Source organism: Callospermophilus lateralis, chromosome 2, assembly GCF_048772815.1.
Source record: "Callospermophilus lateralis isolate mCalLat2 chromosome 2, mCalLat2.hap1, whole genome shotgun sequence".
In the NCBI taxonomy this organism is placed as follows: Eukaryota; Metazoa; Chordata; class Mammalia; order Rodentia; family Sciuridae; genus Callospermophilus; species Callospermophilus lateralis.
Window position 1 is genome coordinate 48807898 of NC_135306.1, and position 22536 is coordinate 48830433.

Genomic DNA, 22536 nt, shown 5'->3' on the forward strand with positions numbered 1-22536 from the left:
AAGAAAAGGAAAAGAATAAAAGCAATGTTTCAAGCTGAGACTGGTAGAAGCACACAATCAGGTACATAAGATGATGTTTTAGTCACATTTTTGTGTCACTGTGACCAAAAGACCTGACAAGTTTATTTTGGCTCAATTTTAAGGGTTCATTCCAGAGTCAGCAGACTCCATAGGTCTGGGTCCAGGGTGAGGCAGAAGGGCAAGGTAGAGTAAAGCAACTCAAGACATGGCAATCAAGAAGCACAGAGAACTCTGCTCACCACGAACAAAATATAAGCCCCAAAGTCACACCACCAGTGACCTCCTTCCTTCAGCCACACCCCACTTGCCTACGGTTACCACCTAGTTAATCTATATAACTGATTAGGTTATAACTCTCTTGATCTCATCATTTCACCTCCAAAAATTCTTACTTTGTCTCACACAGGTGCTTTTGAGAAACACCTCACATCTAAACCATAATAGATGGGTTCAGGAAAGTGGTACCAAACAAGTGCTCTATGACCACTACGAATGTATCGGAGGCACACAGTGCGGATCAGAGTCAGATGTGATTCTAGACAAGAAAGATCTCACTATGCTGGGTTCACATGCACAGGGAGATAGAAGGGCAATCAAAACTGGCTGAAGAAGGACAGTTAACTTCTTCTTTAAAGAAGTTTTACCAGTCTCAGATGTTTCCTAATTTTCCATGATCATCTTACAATGGTGGGTCAATCATTAGCTAAGTCAAAATACAATTCAATAATCTTCTTAGAAGGGCTAAAAATTGAGAAAAATTCCTCATTTTAAGCCTAGAATCCACTTTATTCCTTAAATAACTCTGTAGTCATTGCTAAACATTCACTACCACTGACTCCACACCAGATGTTGCCAGATCCTAGACAAACTAGAGAGGTAGGAAATGGCTCCCTGACAAGGAAAGAATAAGGTCAACTGTACACAAGCTATGAAGCCTGGTTCTTCAGTTGTCATTTAGGCACATCTGAAGGCAGCCTCAATGATTTACATCAAAATGCAGGGAAAATAATATTACAGTATAAGAAAGGCAGGAATTATTATCTCAAAATAGTCAAAAAGCCTATGAATCTACCAACTGCTATTTCAGGGCAGGCAGAGAGTAATTTAGAAAACAGAACCCTCATTTATCATCAACAAAGACTATGATATGAAAACCTTTCTTTAGAATAAATCAATGTGTTTAAAACTTTCAAGATTTTCATGGAAATTCACTCAGGATGCTCATGCTTGGATCTTTTCACAGAATATTCTAAAATATTCTCTTCAAGAATATAAAAGAATAAACTTTTAATGAATGCTGCCTGACATGAGCTTCTATCTTTTGCATAGTGAATCTCATGATATCTGAGTAAGAAAACTATAAAGATTATTAATAACCACTGACAGAATTCCTAGATAGAAAAATCTTTTTCTTTCAAGCACTGATTCATCGCCTTGGCTTTCAGTAACCAACTAGTCATTTTGTCATCCAGTGTAATCCAGTTAACTCCAAAATGGTACTCACAAGGCCAGTTCCCTTCAGAACACTTAACCTCCACAGTCTTCCATGACCCTAAATCACTTAAACCAATGGAAGCCTCAGGGGAACCAGACAAGACAATAAGGATGAAAACTTACATTGGGAAAGGGGATCCATCAAACTTCAGGTTAGGAAAGTAGTAATAGCACATTTCTAAAAATCACCCTTTTTAAACACTAATCCATTGTTACCAATGGATATTAAAAATTTGTATAGCTAATAACTTGTACTAGCAAGTATTTCCATTAATACCACTTAGAATTAATAATAGCAAAGATGTCAGCACATACTTGACATACAGCTTATTTCTTTCAAACTTGCCAAATATTTTCTTTCATAAAGTCTTATAGTAGGATTCTTCCAATGAATGATGATGTCATTCAAACACAACCCTTAGATAACCATACTGTAGACAACAGAATCCTACCATAGATGTTAGGTGACCAACATAACAGGTCAAAGAAGCCTTGAAATACCTAATCTTACTTATTTGCGTAGCCTCTCTTATTAGTAATCTGAAACTTTTCTTTAGTGTCAACTCCTCCATGAATTTGAGCCAATGATTGCTTTCCTTCTCATAAGGTAAGAAAGGACAAACCCACATGAAATAGACTATATTACTTGTAGTCTTATCAACTAAATTAAAGAAAAATCATTTTGCCTATAATTCCAAATCATTAAAATTGAATCTACTCCAAGCAGCTATTCACAGTTGGAAAGCTAACTTTTTCAAAATATTTAGTCCTCCCTTTTTGGCTGTTTTACCTGGTAGCTAAAGGCCACTAAAAATTAATATAATATGGTTACTTCATAAGGAAAAGTGAGAAAGAAAAATAAACACTACCACCTACTCCTAGAATACTTCTTTCCCAAATAATAACTTCATTTCAAAATGCATATTATGATACCTCCTATGATTATGCATGAATTTGGATAAATACACTTAAATCTCTCGCTCTACCATTCATCTTAACAGCACAGTTACACTGGATATTTTTCCTCACTTCTTTCAAAGATATCCAAAAAATATCCAACCGAAGTGTAACACTGAATTCAAATTATGGCATGACTTAATAACCATTTATTGAATACATGAACCTGAATGTTTATTATAGTGCTCTCCAAATAATCCTGTTTATAGCACATATGAAAAAAAATAATGTTTTTAAGGATATTAGGGTAAATAAATGAAACACCAGGTGGCCAGAGGTGACCAGCCAAAGAAGTTTCGCAGCCTGAGCTAGGGCAACCACCTAGCTGCTAGGAGGCTGAAAGAGGAGGACATCTCTGCACACCTGCCACATTTACAGAATGAGAAGTTCTGCTTTTGTCTTCTGTCTGTCTGGCATATTCCCACTTCTATTACCAGGAAATTATCTTTACTTTGGGTAAATCCTAAATTCATTCCACAAAACCTGGTGACATGATTTTTAGGGCTCTAACACTTCACCACTTCCATTCAACTGAGAAAGGCCAGTTGAAGTGGCCATCATTATCATTATCCCATTAGATGGTAGGTCCACATCCGACCAACCTATTCTGAGTATTCTACTTCCTTCTTTCTTTGGGCCCATGAAAGTAAGGTTCTAAGGCTTTGGACTTCTAGCTTATTCACAAAGGGAAAAAAGAAACTATCTAGTACACACTATATAGGCCATTCTCATGCTGTATAGGCCAGATTAACCTAAATACTAGAGTTACTAAAAACTGTTTGAAGTAATTTAAGATGGGTTTCCATTAACTGTAACAAAAAACATCACCCTAGAAAAAGACCAAGTGCACTGAGAGAAGAAAGAGAAAGTGAGGGAATAAATAGCTGTAATATGTGTTTTATATCAGGAGTGCACACAGATTAAGGTAGGCTGCTGTGTTATTTCAAGGGATCCTTTTTTTAGATAATCTCCAAGCATTACCTATGCATTAACTAGTCTCAAAAGATTATCCTACAAGATGTCAACACGATTTCAGAAATCGAAAGGAAAACAGGAAGCAAGTTGGAATGATTCACAGTATGCATATACCATGAAACACAGATGTGAGTACATGACAGATCCACTTGGAGAATCAGAACAGGAGAGATCTGGTCAGAGTGAAAACCTTTTGTGAGATATCAGTAGGCAGTTACTTGACTAAAAGAAATGAGCATGACAAGTTGTAGGAAGGAATTCCAAATACATTAACTTTATATCTTAAATATATTTGCCCACCTCTACCATCACATTCTTTCCCCTTTAGGGACAGACGGTTTTCCATTAAATGATAAATATTTCCTTCACCATGGTTGAAAAGAAATATTAAATGAAGATACAGACAAACAGAGGCTAATAAAAAATGCTATAACCATTTGGTAATAGAAACCTCCCTTTCACAGGGAATGCATTCTAAAGATGCTATCCATGAATAGGGATGGGGAAGCCCTCATAGAATACTAAGTTAAATATATAGTTAGTTTAAAAGGCAGAAAAAACATTTATTAATGTCAAACTGCTTTCTTATTACATTCAAGCTCTGTGCAGACAAGAAATTATTTACATTCACATCCCAGGATTGCAGATCAGTACCACATATAGGAAGGACCCAATAATTTCTGGTGTAATAAATGACTGAATGAAGATAGGATCAAATTGTAAGAATTTGAAAAGATATTAATGCCTATTGTACAAACAGCTTTATTTTGAATTGATCAAACTGGGTCTACCTTAAATGATCAATATTAGAATGACAGGCACCTCAAAATATTGCAAGAGTTAGCAAAAGCATTACAAATTAGCAAATCCACTAAAAATTGGAAGAACCAGAATAGCATCATATACTGACATCCTTACTTTCAATTTAAAAAAGAAAAAAAAAAAGTTTTCGTAAAACATATATCCATTCAGAGTAAGAAGAATAAACTGGGTAGATAAAGATGGGGGAAAGAATCAAACCATAATATATAACTTTGATATAAATAATCCAAAAAGTGAGAATAATCTGTAACTTAAACTTTCCCATTACTATTCCATTATTCTTTGCTTTACCTGAGAGGAATCTGCTTGAGCTAATTCTGTGGTGACCTTCAGTATCTGGTGAAGGTTTTGTCCGTTATCTTCAACAAGGAGGTGAGCCAGCAGAAGGAAAACATGCCTGGGGATCGCTGTGGTAATAGGGAGCAAGGACTCCACTGCAGCCAACCAGTCACTTGTTGCAGCTTCTCCTGTCATGACTTCAAGAATCCGCCAGGCTGTGAACATTGAGCCGTACATGCTGGTAACAGGGAATGCAAGCCTACAGGAGGGCTGAAAAATAAACACGAAAAAGGCATGAATTGCAGAGGGTGGCGGTGCGTGCCTGTAATACCAGTTACTCGGGAAGCGGAGGCAGGAGCATTGCAAGTTCAAGACCAGCATGGGCTACCAGCAAGTCCCTGTCTTTAAAAAAAAAAAAAAAAAAAAGGAATAAGTGAGACACGAATATATTCATCAGAAATATATTTCTGACATTCACTTATTTTTTATTTTTCATTGTAAGAAATCATTTCTCCCAACAAAATGAACACAAACTTTGAATTCCTGCCAAAAAGCTCTGTGCCCACATTTGAGGTAACAGGATTACACATAGAGAAAAACAGCTGGTAGATGAAACTGTAGAACAGTTCATCCCTAGTTTTTCTTATTTACCAATCATTTCTAATTAAGACAAGGAAAAAAATGGATCAATAAATAAACAAGATCCAAAGAGAGCAGAATTTGGAAAGAGCCACTATCACGAAAAACGTATTCAGCAACGAGAAAGAGGACAGAAAAAAACACAACATTTGCCCGGCTCCAGGCCCTCCTAGGAGGCAGCCCAGGGCAGATGGCAGACTTGGACAGAGGACAATTCCTGTTTGTAACAGACAGTATGTTGATAGGAACAGAGTTAGTTCAGCTGGAGCCTGGGAATTCATTAGTAATTGTGAATTCATTAGTAGTTGTGAATTACTTCTGCAATAAAATGTACCCTGACAGCTCCAAATTGAAACAATACCCAGAGAAGACGTTACGTTTCAGTAAATCTGAGAAATGTCTTCTCACAAAAGTAGTGCAGTCAGGGCCAGAGGTGGACAGAACCCTGCATCCTGCTATGGGTATAACAGCTCAGGAGAAGCTACAGACATTAAAGAGCATTAGACATCATTGGCTAATAAAGTAATTCAAACCACACAGAATGCGTTGAAGCAAATGAGAAATCTCTAGATTATACCAGTCCAGTTATTGGAGGATGATTTATTTGGGGAAAAATAACAATTAAAAAGGTGAGAAGTAAAAGTTAAGCTTTATAAAAATTTTTAATAACAGATTTCTTGAGATATAATTCATCACCATAAAATGCACCCATTCAAAGTTTACAATTCAGTGGATTTTAGCAATTCACACAGTTGGGTAACCATGATCAGAATCTAATTTTAGAATATTTTTAATCACCCCAAGGGGAAACCCCATATCCATTAAGTCACTCCTCATTTTCCCACAACTCCAACCAGCCCCTAGAAACAACTGATTTACTTTGTTTCTATCCCAACTATTTTATATAAAGAGAACCACATATGTGGTCTCTTATGACTGGCTTCTTTCATTTAGCTTGTTTTTGGTGTTCATTCATGTAACAGCTTATATCAATACTTCATTCCTTTTTATTGTCAAATAATATTCCATCAAATGGAGAGACCATATTATTCATCAGTTTATGGATATTTGGGGTGTTTCCATCTTTGGCTATTATGAATAATGCCACTATGATGTTCCTATAAATGTTTATATGAGGATGAAAGTGTTCAACTCTCTTAAATATGTATTTAAGAATAGATTTGAAAATTAAATGCCACTCTAAAAGGAAGTAAGGATGTTCTACCCATATTAATAAAAGATCCCCTAGGTAAAAATGTAAGACACAGATGACACACCTGAAATGTGGTCAATATTTTTTGAAGAGGTTAGGGAGGAAAGGATTTTATTTTTACTCACTTATAGATGGAAAGTATCTGGACAAATGTGGAAGAGACTAGTAACCACTAATCATCATTGGCTATTTGTGATGGTGAGAACTGGACCAATGGAATGAAAAGCAAGAAGGTTTCTCATCAGACACCATTTTGTGCTTTCTGAACCACATGAATATCTATTTAAAATACATAAATTTTAGAACTTCATATCTTAGTTGATATAGCTTTCTCTCTCAGAAAGTACTTTTCTTCCCAAGATAGAATTCATTAATGACCAGGGCCAAGTTCCTTAGACTAACAATAAGCAGCATTGGCTATGAGACTTAAAAGACCAGGACACCAGCACTGCCAGGTCAGTCTCTCTCTCCACATCTCATTTTCCTCATTTCTAAATTTTTTTAAATATTTTTTTAGTTGCAGATGGATATAATACCTTTATTTTATTTATTTGTTTATTTTACGTGATGCCGGGAATCGAACGCCTCACACGTGCTAGGAAAGCACTCTACCACTGAGCCACAATCCCAGCAACCTCATTTCTAAAATTTAAGCAGTGACTAAGTGCCTGCCAAGGTCATTGCAGTAGATATGATACAAGAACTAATAAGGCACCTAGCATGGTCCCTGATTTTGCAAAATACAGGGAAATAATATCTCTGTCATCTGCCGGGAAAAACTAAAATCAGAGGATATGAGCATAAAGAAAAGAATTTGGAAATCACCATGAGCCATGAGTCAAGTCCAAAGCAGGAACATTACAGAGAAATCTAAGAGTAAACAATGACAGAGCAAAGCAATCCCACATCACTTTAAGTATCATGTCTAGGATTAGGCTCTGAAGTTTGTTTGTCTAAGGCTAGGGCAGCAGAAAAAAGGCAGGATGTTAAATAGGATGTTAAATAGTCTCTGTCCCACTGAGTGACAGCACAATCTTGGGCAAGGACTGCAATCAATGTCTCAGTACCAGCTACCAAACCTCAACCCCGAGCCTACCAGAGGACCTGTGAGAAGCTGCTGGGTGTTGACTTTCAAAGAACAAAGTCGGCATTTAAAAATAAAAGACAGGTTTGTGCTGTGTGAATTATGGCTCAATAAATAATGAAAGTCTGGCGCAGTGGCCCAGGCCTATAACCCCAGCTACTTAGGAGGCTGAGGCAGGAGGATCCCAGGTTTGAGGCCCGCCAGCCTGAGTAACTCAGCAAGATCCTGTCTCAAAAAGTAAAAAAAGGCTGGGGAATAAAGCACTCCTTGGTTCACTTCCTAGTACAAAAGACAGACAGACAGACGAGGGAAGACATTTAAATAAATACTACATGGTTGTAAAACATCCTTTACAGATGTAAAGAAGATGAGAATCTATTTTTAAAATTTTTTACTAAAAATGTTCAGGTCCATTAACTTTTAACCATAGGCATATTTAATAGTATTTATTTAGAAAAATGGGTCATAAAAAGAAGCAAATACAATGAATACAGGTTTTTATTAACAGGGAACAACAATGTATATCTATAATACTTACTAAAATAGGCTTCACAAACGTAAGTAGAGGAAATATGGAAACTCAAATATGGGGACCCTTAAAAGCAGATTTTTGGTAGAGGGCATATGAATCATTCACTAGATCACAAGAAGAGTGGACTATACAAAGCCTCAAGGGGGTCCTTCCAGACCAGTACTTCTGGGCGGAAGCTAGAAGAGAGCTGAGTGATTCAGGAGTTATGACATAAGTCATGCCACCCTGTGTTACGTCAGTCAGAGAGGATGACAGATGCACAAGACCTAAGCTTACTAATTCCTTTTAAACTTTCAACCAAGAGCTCTTAAGAAACCAGTCTACTTCAATTCACTGTTTTCCTTACTATTAATTTACCAAAACGCCACATTTATTTACTCCTAAATTCATCACAATGACAATAAATTGGGGTAAAAAGAATAAGAAGAAAAAGTGAATAGGGTGCATCCTCTAAAGTCAAATGGCCAAAATTTGAATTTCTGCTCTACCCTTCATTACCTATGCCCTAATCCATTTCCTGGCTTATAAAATAAGTATGGGAAGAATACTCTCAGGGCTGGAATGCAGCTCAGTGGTAGACCACTTATTTAGCATGTGCAAGGCCCTAGGTTCCATCCCCAGCACCAGAAAAAAAAAAAAGAAGAAGAAGAAGAAAAAGAAAATACCTCTAAGGAAAAGCAAATGAAATACCATTTCCTACCCACTAAGTTGGCTAAATCCAAAAACAATAACTATAATTGGAGAGGATGGAGAAATTGGAACCCTCATGTACTATGATGGGGTTTTGGGGATATTAAATGGTACAGCTCCTTTGGAAACTACTCTGGCAGTTTCTTAAACAGTTATGCTATGACCTAGCAATTCTATACTCAGGTGTCTACCCAAGAAAATTGAAAACACATATCCACACAAAACTTGTACACAAATGTGCATAGCAGCATGTTCAAGATGACCCAAAAGTGGAAATAACCCAACAGTTTAACAGAGGAATGGAAAAATAAAATGTGAAATATTCATACCAAAAAACACTGTTCAGCCACAAAAGGAAATGAGGTTCTCAGACACGCTACAACATGGATTAAACTTGCAAACATGCCAAGGGGGGGGGGGGCGACTAAAAAGGACCACTTATTGTATAGTGTATGATCCCACTTATATGAAACGAGTGTACGTAAATCTATAGGGAAAAAAAAAAAAGTGGATTAAAAGTTGGCCAGGCTGATGGGTGAGGGTAAAATTAGGACATGGTGATTGAGGGGGATTGGGAGTTTTTTTTGCTGTTTTGGTTTTTTTGTATTTTTGTTGTTGTTGTTGGGGAGGGGTTAAAAATGTTCTAAAATTGATTGTGGTGATGAATACACAATTCTGTGAATACACTAAAAGCCACTGAATTATATACTTTAAATGCATGAAATTTGTGTATGTGAATTGTATCTTTTTTACTAAATTATTTATTTATCCTAATTTGTTATACATAATGGCAGAATGCAATTCATTTCATATTACACGTATAGAGCACAATTTTTCAAGTTACTGACTACACCCAAAGTATTTTCACACCATTTGTGTCTTCATACATGTACATAGAGTAATGATGTCTAACTCATTCCACCATCAGTGAATTATATCTTAATAAAGGTACTACAAATTGATAAGTTATTTCCCTTCTCTATGCCTCAGTCATCTCTTAGATAAATGAAACCATTAATATTACCTATTTCAAAGAGTTTGGGGTAAAAATTAAACAAGTTAATATATAGAAAAGCACTCAGAATGGAGCCTACAAAGTACTCAATAAACTCCATGAACCAGGTATTTGGTTACTCATTTTACCAGGGTCCAGAGAGGTTCAGCCACTAGTCCAAGGCCGCACAGCTAGAACAGGAGGAGATGAAGACAACAAGACAATGAGGACCTATTTTACAATTATCATGAGAAACATGAGTCAAAAGACAATGTCAATTCATTGCAAATTTCATGATTTTTAAGAGTTAAATACTCAAGATATTTTCTGCTTACTACAACTTCAAATAAAACCTATTCTTGGTACTATTTCATTATAAGGGACCCAAAATAGCATAGACAATTTAAACATACACACACACACACACACATAAACATACACAACAAATGAATCAAAAAACACATGGTAGAGGCTGGGGTTGTGGTGCAGAGGTAGAGCGCTCACCTAGCATGCATGAAGTGCTGGGTTCCATCCTCAGCACCACATAAAGTAAAAAATAGAGACATTGTATCCTAATTTGTTATACATAATGGCAGAATGCAATTCATTTCATATACCTGAAAAATAAATGTTTAAAAAACACTTGGTAGACCCCAGCTTGGTCGTGCTATCCCTTAAGCTTTCTGTTGACCAGAATAGTTATACAGAAGTGAAATTTGCCATCATGCACAATTACAAGTTTAGCTTTTAAATCTCTTCCCATTCTCACTCACCCACCCTCACTCCCTCTAAAAGCTCTTCTGATTCTATCTCACTGGCTGCACCAGTTACTCAGTACATTACCTCAGCTCCACAGCCATCCTTTTGGTCCAGCTTTGTGACAATGCAGCAGCACCTTGACACCTCCTACCCCCTAACTCCATACAGAGTTAGTCCTTTCAACAGAAGGCACAGGAGAGGCACTCTAAGGCAGTGGAGAAAGGTTTCCTCTTAGGTTCCCTGTACTTTGATTTCTCCAACCACGGCCACCAAAGACATTCAGGAGACCCCAAATGGTGGCTTCCTGTGAATCAGCTCTGGCCAACAGCTCCCCAGGAGCCCACATCATCCCGCAAGTTGCAGCCATATTGTCCCCAGTAAGGTCTGAATCTCAGCCTTGATCACAGAGACCAAGTTCCTTCCTTGAGAAGTCCTCACAGTTTTATAGGTAGAAGCTGCTCCCTTCCTTTACTGTTGCAAATCTCTGTAGAGACTCATTTACAACTTTTGATAACTAAGTGCTTTTTACTAGTTAATAATTATTTGTATTGAGTTTTTCCTGTTCAAATTTCTCTCTCCTAGGCTGGTGTTATATAGCTTAGTGGCAGAGTACTTGCTTAGCACATGTGAGGCACTAGGTTCTATCTTTAGCACCACATAAAAAGTAAACCAAAAAAAGATATTATGTCCACCTAAAAATAATAAACTAAAGGCATTCTGTCCATCTATAACTACAAAAAAAAAAAAAAAAAAAAGCCTCTCTCCTGGCTGCACCCTGACTGGTACTTTCTTTTATCTCTTGGAGAGATGGGTAGGATTTCCCAAGCACTTTGGTTTTGTGTTTTGTTTTGTTTTTATCCTAGAGAGAACACAATAGGTGGTTTTAAATATCACACTTAACAGCCAAATAGAAAAGGATCCTGTTTTACACACACACACTAAATGTTCATCTTTTGTTTTTAAAAGAAAAATGGCAAGTTTGGTATAATATTTTTATAATATTTTTTATATCTTCAAAACTAGAAGAGGCTAAAACGTATTTTATTGCATGGTTATCAACACTTCAGAATTGCAACCCTTACAGAATCACAAGGCCCAACATGTTTAACCTTGTTTTCATCCACCAGCCCAAACAGACATCCAAAGAGCTGCTCTAGTTCTCAGTCAAATGCTGTCAGAATCACCAATCCAAAAAGAAATAAAAACAAAATCTGTGGTTTTTATACAGAGAGCTCTCTGTAATAAATCAAGATGGTGAAAGGACCTGTGTTCTTATTACAGACATACTTTCCTCACTGTTTAAATAAAAATTTACCGAGTATCTACCAGGTTTTAAACTATGGATCAGGTACTGTGGATGCAAAGATAAATACACTAGGGTGTTATCTTTTTCTTTAAGTATGTGGAAAGGAGAATATTCAGTTCAACAACTAACAAAAATATTTTTAACAATTTAAATGTTAATTTAAATTGCTGCAATTTTCTAAATGCCTTAGAAAAACAGCCAAGATTCTTTCCCTCAGTGACCTCATAATAGAGTTGGAGGCATAAACATGTAACCTCTAAATTAATGCTCAACATTTTTTGTATTTGACTAATGCAAAAAGTGCTGGGGATACAGAGAAAGCAATGAATTCTGACTCATTGTGAACATTAAGAATAGGCAGTTCAAGCAGAGGACACAAAAGTGCATTATACGCAAAGGAAAGATTCAGAAAGAGACCTGGAGAGTGTGGCGCAAATTGAATCAATAGGTGTGGTTGGAATATAGAGTACTAGAAAAAAAAAACAGTAAAATGTGCCTTAAATTTTTTAAAAGGGTGATTGTGTGTCTACTTAAAGCCTCAATCAAGCAGCACAGTATCACAAGAATGTTTATAGCCCTAATAGTATTTCTTCCTCATTCTTCCTCTTCACCAGCAGCTAAAAAGAAAGTCCAGCTATTAGCATTGATTAATAAGATTTACACACACCTGAACAAATAGTAAGCTGAGTCCTTAGGTATTAGAGTTAGGGTGATCCTAAGTAAATACCACCTGTGAATTAAAGGAATCCAAGTCTTAGACACAGAACATCCTGCCCCACCCCCACTCCCACCCCCATTTAGGAGGCAATCTTTGTTCTATATTATCAAGAGGTAAGGTAAAAAGCTACAAGAATTCTTTGGTCACATTTTGCTTATTAGTACTAATATAAGAACTTCTTTGTCTTAATTCAAATCAATTACCTATTTTAAGTTTTAAAGTTTTAATCAAACAATTTGAATTTAGGAAGCTTCAATTTGCTTATGCCAATAACTGTATTACATGATTAAACAAGTAATAATAATGATGGGTTTTTGCTGCTACAACATTTAATAATATATGATAAGAGGCATTCGTTTTTCCAAACAAAGCAACTAACATGCTTCTATCTTGTATTTATGTGGTGCCTCTATGTATGAAGACTTAGGATGCTTCACAGGCTTAATTTTATTTAAACCTCATCCCATTCCTATAAGAGAAGGAATTAGGAAGAAATATATTTTACCAAGGGAAAAACTCAAAACCAAAAGAGAAGTCGTCTGGCAAATCTAGGCCTAGAACCAGCCATTCACCAGACACTGACAACACTACATTACTCTAAAAGGAAAGGTGAGACTGAAAACCAAGAGTGAGGGAGGTAGGAATCCTAACAGCAAGTGACAGGCCTGTTGTCTTCCAGCTGGGAGCAGGAGAGGAGGAACATATACAAGAGACATAAAGAGCCACATGCATGCCAAGGAAGATAGTATAACACACCATGTTAGGAAATAACTCTCAGCTTGTACTGATTTCAGAACTTCCAGGTATTAGAGAAGCATTTCCCACCTTGGACTTTCCCAGATATAACAATATGTCATACTAAGTATTATAAGAGGATAGGATTCCATGCTTAAATATTAAAGTCACACACATATAGAACTATTTCTTTTCTGAAAGATTCTCAGGATCTCTAACGACTAACATGCACTAGAATCTCAAAAAAGAAAAAGTATTATACAGCATTTCCAAAACCTATGTCACAATAGGACTCCTCCTGGTGCAGAAGAATGTACTAACATCTCCTACACACTGCCTGGCAGAACAGTGAAGTTCATTGATGAAGCTCCCACTCTAACAGACACGGCATCAGGAGTAGATCTGGAGAGACAGAAAACTCACATGGACACTCTGAGAGAAACAAGAAAGGACTCATTACCTTTTGCAGGTCATCTCTGTAACACTCCTGTTGTACCATTTCCAAAAGGTTCAAGGCCAACTGCTGTCTAGAGGGACCATCCTCATCCAAGGTCATACAGTCTTCCAAGGCAGTAGAAGATAGTATCTGTAGCAGTGGCATCACAAGCAGCAGTGATGACTTTGGGATTTTCTGACCCTCAGCAAAAGAGAGGAGCTTCAAGGCTAACAGTCAAAACAAAAATCACATTTTTAAAATTAATACCACAGTCAAACAAAATGCTAACTTAAGTGACATGTCAGAGTTTTCCTATTCCTTTATAACTAGATCAGACACATACTTAGATTTAAGTCCCATCCAAAAAGGAAATAAAAGGAGCATGTTATTTAAAACATGCTATTTATGAATAAAACTGAAAAAAAATGATTATGCTTTTTGAAAAAAAGCATGTATCAGATATAAATCAACCCCTTTTTTAGGTAATATTATTATTTTTGGTCAATATTATTTTTAAATACAAATCACCATTTTTCCTTTGTAATCTCTTGGATCCTACCATTACCCTCAGCAAATAGTGAAGAGACCAAGAGTTCCTGGTGAATGATAACAAAACCAACAACACACATGCTTCCACTAATCAGCTGAGAACTGTTAGCAAATGAACAGCAAGGTGAGGCAGCACCACTGCCCTGCAGCTGTATTTGATAAGAAGCAGATCACAAAAAGTCTCAAAGTCTGTAAGCAGCTTTATAATAACACTCATTTTTGATGAGTAATTTTTTTTCATGTGAAAACTCAACATACACACCAGAAACATATATACAGACTGCAAGAACTTAGTATAGGGAAACTGTACATATAGCTATTAACTAAATGAATTAACGCACAGATATGCTATTTTTTAAAGTATTTTTTCATGAACGCTGATTTACTAAAAGATGTTATCTACAGGCTTCAAAGTTAAATTATCAAAAGAGTCAACTGATTTTCCCCACTGCATCCTAAAAATTTCTATAAGCCTTAAATCATACCCACGAGTTGTCATTATTTTAAGTCATCCTGAAGTCAAACCTTAACATGATCCGTTGTGTTTATATAAATCCATTACTCTAGTGCTAATAACTTTATTTTTTGCCTAAATATTGGCATTAATCCATAATTATTGGAGCTATGATGAAAATCCATTATCTTTAATATTCATGTAAATATTTCAATCTTATAAATCTTCCAGACATTTTTATAAGTTGCTATTTATAATCAAGGCTGGTGATAATTATAAAGCATATTACATTAGTGTTGGACATACTTTTAATTTTAAATAATCTGAAATAAGTATCCTTTTAGCTATCTGATTTCTTTGAATAGCCATTCCCAATGTTCTAAACAGCAGTCCATCCTTGCTTTTCAAGATGACACACTAGCTCAGTAGTTCTCAGTATGATTTATTCATCTAACTTGGGCAACTTCAAATCAGACACTGGCTTAGTAGAAAAAGAAAAGTCTACCAAACAAATAATAAAAGTATTTGAGTGTTTGATCTAGTATCATTCTTTTATTATACATGAGCCACAATATAGTTGTAACATGATCTATTGTGTTCAGAATTAGAAATGTGCTTTCTCTGGGCTTTGAAATTTTGTCAAAAACAAATAAAATCGTTTATATAAAAAGTCCAAAAATGGTAAATCTACAGAGACAAAAGGCAGACTAGTGTTTTGGGAATGAAGATTACAAATAGGCATAAGAAATTAAGGGACTGATGAAAATATTCTACAACCGGCTCCTGGCATTGGTTGCCACATCTATACATTTATTAGAAAACACATTGAATGGTGAATTTTATGGTATGTAAATTTTACTTCAATAAGATATTTGAAAAATAACAAAACTATGGCTGTCAGAGGAGCAGGACTGGTAAATTACATATTGGGAAGATCCCATGTGCCTTGCTGTAGGAAAAAAAAAAAAAAAAAACGGTGGAGGGGGTCAAAAAGGGAACGTGGAGGAGTGGCTGGAAGGAGCAAAGGCAGATAGGCAAAGCAGGGTAGAAATCAAAGTGAGAGCCAAGAACCTCCTCCATGTGCTAAAGCCATTTTACAGTTATATTACAAGTGAAAGATCAATTCACTCAAACTCACAACGGATTAAAATGCCCAGAGGAATGAGCTATCCAATAGGTATTTATCTCAAGCACTTCATAAAAATGAATGTGGGGGTTTATCAACATATCATGGCAACATATAATTTAGACTGATCCCCCATTACTACATGGGCTATATCAGACTAAGCAAAATGAGGCAGTATTGATGGAAAAAAAAAAAAAATTTTAAAGGTGTGTGCCTTGTTTGTCAATCTGCCAGACTGTGCAACTTGATTTTTAAACCACATTCTTCTGAATTAGAACATTTTCACCTCCCCTTTTCCACCCTCTCTAAGTCAATACTGGATAGTCTTTCATTTGTTCTAACTAGTTAATACAATAACCATAAATTAAATCCTATTAAATGTAGCACCAACTATGACTAATAAAGGTAGAGAAACTTAAAAACAACATGCTAAACACTTATTGTCTTTCAAGGGTTTTATATTATTGTTTCAGATTTGGGTATACAACTGTGAATAAAGTAATATGTTCTTCAATACATCTATAAATGCCATTGCTATGATTTATACTATAACCTAATGTGCCTCAATCACATTGAGTAAATTACAGTACATGAAACTTGACACAAGATGAGAAAAAATATATATATATATTCTACTTGGTAATGATTAATTAGGAAAATTCCAGAATAGAAACTCAAAATACATAGGATAGCATTATATCAGTTCAATCATCAACTCCTGTCAACACTCATGGTATATTTACATTTTATTCTATTTACCTAGACTTAAGATTGGTTTCTGCTGACTTTCTGGAGTCTGTAGAAGTAGTAAAGCTATTCCAATTATGACCAATTCAACAGGAAAATCCTAAAAAAATAAAATAAAATAAATAAGATAATGAAAGAGTTAAAGTAATTTCCAGAACTATGGCTTCATAACATTTAACCAAAAACAGTATATTTAACATGAATAACTGCAGATTTATTATATAATATTTCTTATGCAAGTCTATGCTGATAAAGAATGGTGAATGCCACATAGTCAGAAATAAATTCAAAATGTTATATCGTATGGCCAAAGGGCAATACGCCTAAACCAAAATAATTCAGAGGGAAAGCTCTTTAACACAACAAGTGTTAACAAAACAAAACTGACAAGTCTTCAACACACTCAATCTTTGGAAGAAATACTGAATTTAGAAACATTACACATCTGAAAAGTAATTCAATTTTTCTACTTATCCAATTCACATAATTCAACCATATAACTTCCACAATGAATTACATTAAACAAATTTTAATAAATCATGCTATTATAATAAAAGAGATATTAGTGCCAAGGAGGCAGAGATTATTTTTTAATTATAGTAATTTATTAAGCATATTTAAATGTAGCAAAGCAATAACTATAGAAGCAAAAATCATTAAGTTCACTAAGAATATAAATAAAATGAAAAAGATATGCATATTAAGTTCTATTGAAATGCAAGTGACATTATTTGAGGCTTCTAAATAAAGAAAACAATATATAATAGAACTAGAGAAGAAAGACCCAGCTAAAATTACTTCATTTTGGAAATTATACGGATGCACCGGAGGAGCCAAAGTACCTACGAATCATGAAGACAGGTAAAAAGTAAAATAAAAATAAGTAAGGAAGAACCACACATTTTTTAAAAACTTGATAGCATAGAATTTAGTCTGACACACTCAAAAGGTATAGTCTTGGAGATGCTATCAATTCTGAAACAAATTACCAAATGTCCTAAATCTCAGTTTTATTAATCAAAATGGAAGACCTTTTAACATGTTGCTTTATGGAGTCTGGGGAAAAAAATCAAACAGCAAAAACAAGGAAATTAATTTTAAGTTTTTGTAAATGAAATATATTCTAATTCGTTTTTTGTTTCTTTGTTTGTTTTTTGGTACTAGGGATTGAACTCAGGGGCACTTAACCACTGAGCCACATCCCTAGCCCCTTTGGCTTTGAACTTGACGATCCTCCTGCCTCAGGTTCCCAAACCACTGGGATTATAAGTATGTGCCACAGCACCAGGCATATTTTAATTTGTATATTTAGAACTTTATAGGTCCAGTTTTCAAATACAATTGAGAACAATGGAACAAAACATCTATTTAAAGAATGCATTTTAAGACAATACATCAAACAGTATATATCATCTGTCATATTTTTTTCAATTTCAATATCTACATATCCATATAAAACAAAAGCCAGCAAGATTACTTAAATTCCCAAATGACTAGCTTTCAAGAAGATCAGAGAGAAACAAAAGCATATCTGTTTACTAATGCTATCACTGAAAACCCTTTCTCATATCAACTGTCACTGCAAGGGCCACGAAGTAGCATTTTAGGGTTCTGAAACAAAATTGAAACATTTTAGTGGGTAGAACTTAAAGGCATGCAGTCATAAATGACAATGACCTTCTCCAGGAAGGGTGACAATGATCTCTGCAGAAAGTGAAAGAAAAAGAGCTGGAGACTTAAGACATCAAAAAGAAGGAATAGTCAATGGTTGAGAACTAAACTAGATAAATCTTAAATTGCTTACAATTCTGAGAGGTTAAAAGGTTTTTGTTTGATGGATTTATCATGACCACAGAAGTATGGTAGCACTTAATGAGATCGTTTTATAAACCCTGTTCCATTTCTAGGCCTCCAGGTACTACTAGAGTAACTGGCTCTGCACAGGTGCAACCTGAGGCTACTCCCCTGATGTGCACAGCACACCTCTTTGCTTCCTGCTCCAGAACAGCAGGTTCAAGTCCCATAGAGCAAGGCTTGACAAATTGGCAATAGGATCCCATGGATAAATGCTTCTTCCCTTATTCTGGATACGTCTAGAGGATTCTAAGACATTTCTCACAGGGTTTCTTAGAATATTCTGTGGAATAGAGTGACTGGTTGCTTGTAGCAATGTCCTATTTATTTGGCATTTCTCATATTGCCTTAACCTTCCATCATTCACTCATCTTGTTTCTTTCCCACCTGCTTTCTGGAATCACATTTGCAAATGAACTCCAGCCACATAAGCCTTTGTGATCACCCAGGCTCTGCTTTTGCCTTTAGAGGAACTGAGGTTACCACAGAACCCACACAGAGATAGGAAATACAAAAGAGGAGCAAAGGCCTCCATACCTAGTCACAGATGTCAGAGGATTCTTAATGTCAGAAAACACCTGGAGTCCAAACTTTCTGTCCTCTAAGTAAAAAATATCACTGAACTCCTTTTCTGAACCAGGCACTAGGTACATATGCTGGCTGCCGGAACACTACTGTAAACAAAATAGTTTCCTTTCTCTTGACATGTGTAGTCTGGTCATGGAAAACTATTTAAAAAGAAAGTGAAAACCTGATGTAAGAAAATCTACATCCTGTGACAGACACAATGAGGAAGGCAGCACAGCCACAGCTTTGCTACCCACCCTGTCCTCTGGTGGAGCTGATTGAGCCAGACTGAACAGATCATTTTTCCTAGGAAAATAATCCTTAAACTGAGACACATAATAAAGAAAGGTGGTTGGAACTGTGTAACCTGATGGTGGTGTCTTAGAAACCCCTTGTTCCTAGACTTTCTGAAACCAGAATGTTTATTTCGCCTGTCCTTCACTTTGAAAACTATCCATTTCATCATAATCAGTATCATGTTTGCTTAATTTTGTTGATCTGAGTACATTTATTTTGTTTGAAATGTAAAGAACCATATGATATGATTCAAATTGATCAACTAATAGCTCAACTAAGCCCAAATCTGCCAATACTAATACAATCTAAGAAATAAATTAATTTAGTATACAATGATATGTCTCTAACTTAATAGTAGAAAGAACAAAGGAAAAAAATCTGAAGTAATATTGAAACTGAATATTCACTGATACCCAAAGGAACAGGAACATACATATAATCTCAAAATACATAGTAAGTGCTTAATTCTACTTCATTTTACTTCAAGTTAGTATGCATTTAGGCCTTAAAGGATATGGTGTTTTCATTAATTTTCCTTTATTTTTTTGTTTGTTTGTTTGTTTGTTTGTTTTTAAAGAGAGCGTGAGAGAAGGAGAGAGAGAGAGAGAATTTTAATATTTATTTTTTTTAGTTATCGGCAGACACAACATCTTTGTTTGTATGTGGTGCTGAGGATCGAACCCGGGCCGCATGCATGCCAGGCGAGCGCGCTACCGCTTGAGCCACATCCCCAGCCCAATTTTCCTTTATTTTTTGACCTCAGGAACATTGAAGTAAGGGTGAGTAGCAAGAAGCTTTCAAAACAAAATATTTCAACAGTTCTACTCATTGTTATTCCCTTCTAAAATTGTTAAAATGTTGAGCAAAACGGAGAGAACATAAATATGACCTTCTCTAACTGACATTCTCTCCTTTTTATTGCTGTAAATGAAATTAATATTCTATAATTCTAGGTAACAAAAAAATTTTTTAATTGAACTCAAGAGCCAACTTGAAGAGATTCCTGCTGGCCAAAAATAGGACAATTTCAACTTCACAAGGGACAATATCCTCCGTAGATTGAAACACAATAAATATGTTGAAATTTCTAAGTTCATAATGATATGTCTAGAAATCGGTAAATAAAGGGAAAGGGGAAAAATCATGTATTTATTCCTGCATTTCCTATACAAACTCTACCACCAGATAATCAAACAGTAGTTAAGGGAGTTTCATTTTAAAGAAGCATTCCAGCTCATAAGAAAGAAAATTATCATTTCTGTAATTCCCAGTGAATTAATGGAACTAAGCAGTGATTATCTATAGCTACTTACATTATAAAAAGAAAAGCAACACACATTATGCATCCCTGGATGAAAGGATACACCACCCCATAGTCTTGGCTGCAAAATATTAAGTCATTCTGAATCTGATTAAGGCTCTAGAGCTACTTTTTTTTCTTCTTCTTCTTCTAAATTAGAGCTTTAGTTATACATAGTAGTTAGGTCACATCCTGACAAACCCATACATGCATGGAATTCGATTTCAGTTCATGAGCCCCCCATTTTTCCTCCCATTATCCTTCACCCTCTTCCCCCTTCTCCTTCTTCAACTCTACTAGACTTCCTTTTGCTCATTAATTTATATTTAATTGGTTCTTTTTACTTATGCATAAAGGTGAAATTCTCTGTGCTATATTTATACATGCATACAACATGATTTTTTAACAATTCATTCTGTATTGCCTCCACTCTGCCTCTCAATCTTCTTCATTACTAGTCCTCCTTTATCTTTATGATATCCTATCCTTTCCTCCTCCCCCGCCCTTCCCTTTATTTTACTCTAGCTTCCACATATAAAACATTCAGGGCTGGGGTTGTGGCTCAGAGGTAGAGCACTCGCCTGGCGTGGGTAAGGCACTGTGTTCGATCCTCAGCACAACATAAAGATAAAATAAAGGTATTGTGTCCACCTACAACTAAAAAATTTTTTTTTAATTTTTTTAAGGAAAAATAATTTTAAAAAAAGAAAATATTCAGCTTTTTGAGTTTGGCTTATTTCACTTATTATGATATTCTCCATTTCCATCCATTGACCAACAAATGCCATAATTTCATTCTTCTTTATGGCTGAGTAGAACTCCATTGTGTATGTGTGTGTGTGTGTGTTTGTGTGTGTGTGTGTATGTATGTATATGTGTATGTATGTATATATCAAATTTCTTAATCTATCCATCCAAAGACAGACATCTGGGTTGATTCTGTAATTTAGCTATTGTGAATTGTGCTGTTATAAACATGAATGTGACTGTGTTGCCACAGTATGTCGATTTTAGATCTTTGGGGAAAAAGGAGTGGGAAGCTGTGTCATATGGGTTCCATCTCTAGTTTTTTGAGGAATCTCCATACTGATTTCCAGAGTGGTTATAGTAGTCTACAGTCCCACCAACAATGTACAAATGTACCTTTTTCCCCCACAAATAGAGCTAACTATCTCTGAACAGAGAAACATGTTAAAGTGCCTTATGAAGATATAATCAGCAAAATCTAGAATGTAGAAAACTCTGCAGCTCATACAAGCCAGGTTTTCCACACAAAAAGCACAAGGAGAAAAACAAGTGAGGAAGGAATAAAAGGGGACTGCCTTTCATTTAAAAGCCATCTAAAGGACAGATTATACAAACACATACGCCCACTCACCCCAAAACTATATTACAGTGTTTAGAGATATGTACTTAGATAAGACTACAGTGTTTAGAGATATGTACTTAGATAAGACTAACAACACGCAAGGAAAAGAATGACTGCAGATAAGTCATGACTGTCAGAGGAAGCAGGAATTTGTGCTTAGGAATAGGCTTCTGGAGAACTTCTGGGGTGGCCAGCAGGTTCTATTTCTTGATCACTTTGATGGCTACAAGGGTGTTTGCTTTGTATGTGAAAATATAAAAATTACCTAATGGTGGTAGTTTAAAATGCAGATACTTGGGCCTTGCTCAGACCTACTTCTGATAAACTGGACACTAGTCAGAAGCGTCTGAAATATGAATTTCATGAGTCTTGTCTGTTTTTAACTATTCACTAGAACAGTTTATCATAGGTAGCTGCTTAATAAATACAAGCTAAGGAGAGATATATGATAAAACAATGATGTTAAAAGGGACTAAACTCTGAAATTATAAATGATAATTATGACTACTACTCACAAGAATCTAGTTGAAGTACACAGGAATAACATGAGGTTGACCTAAGAATACTAAATCCATAGGAATGGTAATTCATCCATAAAATAATTGTCTTATAAAATAGA

General features: G+C 35.6%; 1 protein-coding gene across 4 annotated transcripts in view; it reads right to left on the bottom strand.

Annotated features, from left to right (window-relative positions):
- Positions 1 to 22536, bottom strand: part of Focad (focadhesin) — a 282028-nt gene that overhangs the window by 176359 nt on the left and 83133 nt on the right. For all 4 annotated transcript variants that reach the window (XM_076843402.2, XM_076843401.2, XM_077108651.1 and 1 more), the window contains 3 exons: positions 16543 to 16630; positions 13679 to 13881; positions 4561 to 4818 (listed from right to left, as the gene is read on the bottom strand). In XM_076843402.2, the coding sequence (XP_076699517.2) occupies positions 4561 to 4818; positions 13679 to 13881; positions 16543 to 16630 (549 nt within the window). The remainder of the gene's footprint in view (positions 1 to 4560; positions 4819 to 13678; positions 13882 to 16542; positions 16631 to 22536) is intronic.